The sequence below is a fragment of the Cannabis sativa genome, chromosome X, assembly GCF_029168945.1.
Source record: "Cannabis sativa cultivar Pink pepper isolate KNU-18-1 chromosome X, ASM2916894v1, whole genome shotgun sequence".
Lineage (NCBI taxonomy): Eukaryota > Viridiplantae > Streptophyta > Magnoliopsida > Rosales > Cannabaceae > Cannabis > Cannabis sativa.
The window spans coordinates 64,166,552-64,172,808 of record NC_083610.1 but is presented as its reverse complement, the minus strand read 5'-3'; the positions used below and the strand labels follow the sequence as shown (position 1 = coordinate 64,172,808).

At 34.5% G+C, this 6,257-nt stretch overlaps 1 protein-coding gene across 1 annotated transcript; it reads left to right on the top strand.

The window, feature by feature from the left end:
* The first annotated feature begins 1,723 nt into the window (after window positions 1-1,723).
* LOC115720818 (uncharacterized) lies at window positions 1,724-2,475 on the top strand. The gene is made up of 2 exons (XM_061106212.1): window positions 1,724-1,843; window positions 1,936-2,475. Exons 1-2 carry the CDS (start codon window positions 1,724-1,726, stop codon window positions 2,473-2,475), a joined length of 660 nt encoding a protein of 219 aa, XP_060962195.1.
* The last annotated feature ends 3,782 nt before the right edge of the window (window positions 2,476-6,257 follow it).

Here is a 6,257-nt window from a genome sequence, read left to right as displayed (position 1 = left end):
TAATTCTAAAGTTAGACTATGTCTAATTTGTGAATTTTCACTAAGCAGGGGTGAAATTATAAAGAAAAGAGATTCTATGTTTATTTATTAATTAAGAGACTCTATATGTCTAATTAATAATTAAATTAAATGACAATATTATTTAATAATCTATTTTAGTTATTAAATAATTAGTTTTGGCATTTAAATGGTTAGAATTGGAAAATTGGCGTTTTTGAGAAAATAGAAATAAAAATTGTGAAAACTGCAAAAACCAAGTGAGGCCCATTAACACTTTTGGCCGGCCACTTAAGCAGCTTTTTCCAATTGATATTTTTATTATTTTAATGCCAAATAATTACTAACCTAAACCTAGTAGTTGCCTATAAATAGAAAGTGATGGCTCAGTCAAAAATAAGCTTTTTGTCAGAAAATCAGAAATTGCCTTTTTCAGAAAAAACTGAGCCTTCCACTTCTCTCTCTATAGCCGACCCTATCCCTCTCTCTTTTCCTCTTCTCAATTTCAAAATCTTAGTGATAGAGTAGTGCCCACACACAGCAAGTGGTACCTCAATCATAGATTGGAAGACTGTGAAGGATCACACACAAACAGAAGGACATTCGGGCTCAGATCTTTGTAATACTCTGCGACAGAAAGGATACAAGGGTTAGAGATCTGAGTGGAAGGAGATATTATTCCGCTGCAACCAATGTAAAGTTTTCTTAACTTTATATGTGTTTAATTATCGTTTTAGAAAGTTCATATTTAGGGTGTTAAATAACATACTTGTGAGTAGATCTAAGATCCTGGTAAAATAAATTCCAACAAAGGTATGCACTGAAAAATAATTTTGAGTGGATGGTAAGTAAATCTGGCACTGATGTGTTTTACGTTACTTGTAAGGATGAAAATTGTAAATGGAGATTAAGGGGGAAGAAGAAAGCACGTTGTGATATGTTTGAGGTTATTGTGTTTCACAACGAACACACATGTAACCTGGATTCTAGAAATTCTGATCACCGTCAAGCAGCACCGTGGGTTATTGGTCACATTATTAAGAACAAGTACACATAAGATAGATCTAGCTACAAGGCAAAAGACATACAGAGGGATATGTTTGATGAGTATGGCATCAAGATGAGTTATGAGAAAGTTTGGAGGTGCATAGAGAAGGCAGTTATGTACAAGGAGGGTACTCCAGCAGAATCTTATACGAAGTTATATGGTTACTTCTACATGCTGGAACAGAAGAATCCGGGTACTTTTACTGACATTGTCAACGAGGATGACCGGTTCAAGTACTGTTTCTGGTCACTCGATGCTTGTAGGAGGGGATTTAAGTTTTGTCGTCCTGTGATTAGTATTGACGAAACATTCTTGAAGATGAAGTATGGAGGAACACTGTTAGTTGCTGTTGCGTACGATGCAAACAACCAATTGTTTTCGGTAGCCTTTGAAATTGTTGACAGTGAGAATCATGACTCTTGGAAGTATTTCTTCTAGAAGTTAAAGGAAACCACTGGGGAGGTTGAAAATCTTATGTTCATATCGGATAGGCATCAAAGCATTGAACATGCTGTTGAGGTTGTTTTCCCAAAAGCATGCCATTGTGCATGCTTCAAGCATATTACTATGAGTGTCGTTCACAAGTTCAAGACTGATGTATGCAACCAGCAAATATGGCTTGTAGCTTATGCATGGAACAAGACGGAATGTGATAGACATTTTAAGGTGCTGAAATAGATGGACCCTACCATTGCTACATATGTCGAGGAAATAGGGTTTGAAAAGTGGGCTCGTCCTTATTGTCCAGGCGATCGGTACAACATAATGACAAGCAACGTTGCCGAAAGCTTCAACAAGGTGATAGAAGAATTCAAAAATATCCAGTAACTATTTTGGTCGACTTCATCAGCTTCACACTTCAAAATTGGTTTGCTAATCGTCTCGAAAAGGCAAGTAAGTGCACTACTCCTTTGGCTACTACTTTTGAAAATGATTTAAAGGAACAACACAAAGATGGTATGTTCAGGAGTTTCCTTTGTAATGGTGCCCAATTGTTTAACGTTGGTACGAGTCCTCAAGGTGAGAAAGGTGGTGATGTGGACTTAGTGGAGAGAACATGCACTTGCGCACTTTTCCAATCGCTCAAAATCCCTTGTCCCCATGCATGTGCTGCAGCAGTTAGTCAGAATGCGAGCGTGTACGCACTTTTCTCTCCATATTACACAAAAGAAACGTGGAAGAAGATCCACGATGCCACAATTAATATTGTTCGCGAGGAGGATAAGTGGGTACTACCAGAACACATCAAGAACATAAGAATTGGGGTACCAGTGGAAAAAAAATCAGTAGGTCAGTCTAGGAAGATTAATGCAGGTAGAAGATCGACGAAGCGTCGACCGTCTAATAGTCAAGTGTTAGTGGAACCTCGTCATTGTTCGCTATGTGGCGGTGCAGGGCACAATAGAGCTACATGTAAAGCTCGAGTTTGAACCGTTTCTCTAATAGTTTAATAGCTATCAATATTATATGCATATGTGTTGTATTGCTGGTTGCTATTTAGTAGGATTGTATCTTGAATATTTAACAATAGGCATGGATATTTTTATTGTGTTTGCTATATTGTGCGACATTTTCTATGATGTATGTGCGATTTTATTTCATATTTCATCAATGCTGTTTTGTTTGACAAAATTCATTTTTTGTACGATTTTTATGTGATATGTGTGCGACTATTGTGCAATTTCGTTTTACAATATTATATATTTTTTTTTTGCATTTTTTTCGATGTCTTTGCAATATTGGTGCGACATGTTTTGCGAGTTATTTGTCTTTTTCAATTAGTTTTTTTTTGAAAAAGAATAACATTATTTTTTGCGATATTTATGCGATTTATGTGCGATATTTTTGGCGATTTTTACTGGTCACATGTCTAATCTTTCATATTGTCTAATTTTCACGATGCCTATGTGATTTTTGTGTGACATTTTTTGCGAGTTAATTGTTTTTTTTCTGCAAATTTTTCTTACAACTGTTAAATTATTTGCGATATATGTGCGACATTTGGGCGATTGAACTTTTCACAATGTAATATATTTAATATATTGCAAAAGATCATGTGTATATATGAAGTACGTTACAAAAAAAACTATCATGTCAAGTTCTGGTAAAATAAGTCCACACACTACGTATGTCTAAAGGTGAGCATGTTATCATCTGTAACATGCTCTAGCGAATGGTCCAACATACAGTGCTCAATGTATTCAATGACAAACATTCCACAATCGCCACTACAAATTAAAAAATTAGTAAATATTAGAAACAATTAAGTTAAGTAATTTATAATGGAGTGCAAAATTAAATAAATTAAAAAAGAGAGATTTACCTTATTTTTCTCTGTGGTACAACTTCAGGGGTAGCTCTTCTATAATGCAGTGGTAGGAGCTGGCTGAGATCACCGCAATCAACCAGAAGTACATAACTGTTCACTTCAAAATAACCACTAGCTCCAGTTATTGAGTGCAAATAGCTCGCTGTAAGGCTTCAAATATGACTCCATGTTCTTCTCAGTAGTGGCACCGATATCACAATCATATACAATAATCTCTCAGTTGGCAATATCTACCTCAACTGCCACCCAGTGGTGCTCTACAGGAAGGTGTTGGGTTTTATGCCCTAAATAAAACCCATTACAATCTGATTAGTTATCAATTTAGAATTTTGAGGTGAATTATGATTACATGTATGTTACATGTTTATGGTTTAATATATATACTTGATATATATACAAAAGCAGTTAAATCCAGAACATATAGTTATTCACAATTACAGTATTGTCAATACAGTAGAATGTGATTGTGATTATATGATTCAAAAGATTTGGTCCCTGTTCATCAGTGTTTTGGATTTACACTGATGTGATAATCAACGATGAAGTATACTTACACTTGGAGTAAGTGTTATGTTCTTTCCAGAACATTGGCAAAGTATACTGGTTTCGAATGTATGGAGTATCCATTGGACTGGACCGATATTGAACTTGGTTAAAGATATTGTAAACTTACCGTTGTATCTTTCCAAGTCAATGTCAGAAGTTGATCTTAGATTAAGAGAATCTAAATCCTGATATGCTTAGGCTCAATCTCAGGAGTGCTATTCTTGTTCTTTGATTTATTAGTTAAGCCTACCTTTGGGTCAGGATAATACTGTTGGGTTTTATGCCCTAAATAAAACTCATTTCATATAATCAGATTTACTTATTAATAAAGATCAGAAATAACATTTTTATGTTGCATGGTTCACTTAATCAATTGCTTGTCTATTTGATTTATAAATTCATCCAAACCCCTTTTCACATACTTGATCATGTTTATTGTGTTGTCAACACAGTGGAAAATAAACATGACTATGTGAATAAAGTATTCCTGGATTTATCAGAACACTGGGTTTTACTGATATGACAATCTACAACAGAGTTTACTTACATTTGGAGAAATGTTATGTTCTTTCCAGAACATAGGTTAAAGTAAAGCTCAGGTTGGATGCATGGAGTATGCATTGGAATGGACCGATATTGAACTTTGAATTAGATTTTGAAACTTACCGTAAATATCTATTCAATTCAATATCATAAGTTGATCCTAGATCACATGATCGAAATCCTGATATGGTTAGGCTCAATTTCAAGAGTATTATTCGTGTTCTTTGATTTGTTAGTTAAGCCTAATTTTTTGTATCAGGGTAATACGTACATTTTGGAAACACGGTAATACAATTGAGTGGGGGAGCGCTAACATAAATATGGAATCTATAGCCTCTATTTGGCAAATAGAAGTAAAGGATGATTTCCTTCGAGCTTAACCAAACGAAGATAAATGGTGGAGATCTCATTTCACTTTGGTGAAATATCATTTATACAGGGTTAAGTGTTTTAAGGATAAAATACATTGTAGGGTGTTACGGTAATTTAATCCATGTACAGTGTAAATCATCTATATAGAGGATCATTGATCACATTAGGGTTATAACAATGGATAACTGATGACGTGTCTATATCGTGGAACATATAGAGCGTTTCTATATGACTGAGAGTGCAATTCCAAGTTCTAAGTGTGGATTCAATGAGGAATCAATAAGTTAGGGAATTTACTTGGTAAATTCGGTTCAACTTATTGGAAGCTCGGTTATATAGACCCATGGTCCCCATACTAGTTGAGGCCATACTGCTTGTAAGACTCAGTTAATTGATTTTAATTAATCAATTATAATTCAAAAAGTTAGACTATGTCTACTTTATGAATTCTCACAGTTTAAGGATGAAATCGTAAAGGAAAGGGTTTCTGGGTTTAATTATTAATTAAGAGACTTTGTATGTCTAATTAATAATTATTTTAAATAATAATATTATTTAATAATCTATTTTAGTTATTAAATAATTAGTTTTGGCATTTAAATGATTAGAATTGGAAAAATGGCATTTTTGGAGAAATAGAAATAAATTGAGGAAACTGCAAAATCCAAGTGAGGCCCATATTCCCTCTATGGCCGAGCACTCCCTTTGTGTTTCCCAATTATTATTTTTTAATTGTCATGTAATTGCTAATCAAAGCCTAGCTATAATAGGAAAGTGGTGAATCACACTAAATAAGGCAGTTAATCAATTACACAGTAAAAGAGGAAACTGTTTTATTTGGAAAGTTGTGCTCTCCCTTCTCCCTATATAAAGCAACCTTTGTGTCTCTTCTCTTGTATGCTATCAGCCACGAAATTGAGAGAGAAAAAGAGAGAAAATTTCGAAATCCTTGTGAGATGAGTAGTGCCCACACACATCAAGTGGTATCTCAATCATAGTATGGAAGACTATGGAATTTCTGCATCAAAGAAGGAGAAAAGAAGATCCGGTGTTCGGATCTTGGTGATGCTCTGCTACAGAAAGGAATCAAGGGCTAGAGATCTGAACGGAAGGAGTCATATTATTCCGCTGCACCCACTGTAAGGTTTTCTAACTTTATATGTGTTTATTTTCATTGTTTTAGAATTCATATTAGGTTGTTAATCCAACATACTTGTTAGTAAATCTAGATCCTGGTAAAATAATTCCCAACAAATACATATATTTTGGGAACATGATAGCATAACTAAGTGGGAGTGCTGAACATAAATATTGAAATCTATAGCTTCTACTGGTGTATAGAAGTAAAGTGATGATTCCTTTTGAGCTTAGTTAAATAGAAGTAAATGGATGAGCTCTTGTTTCAGTGACTGTATATCAGAT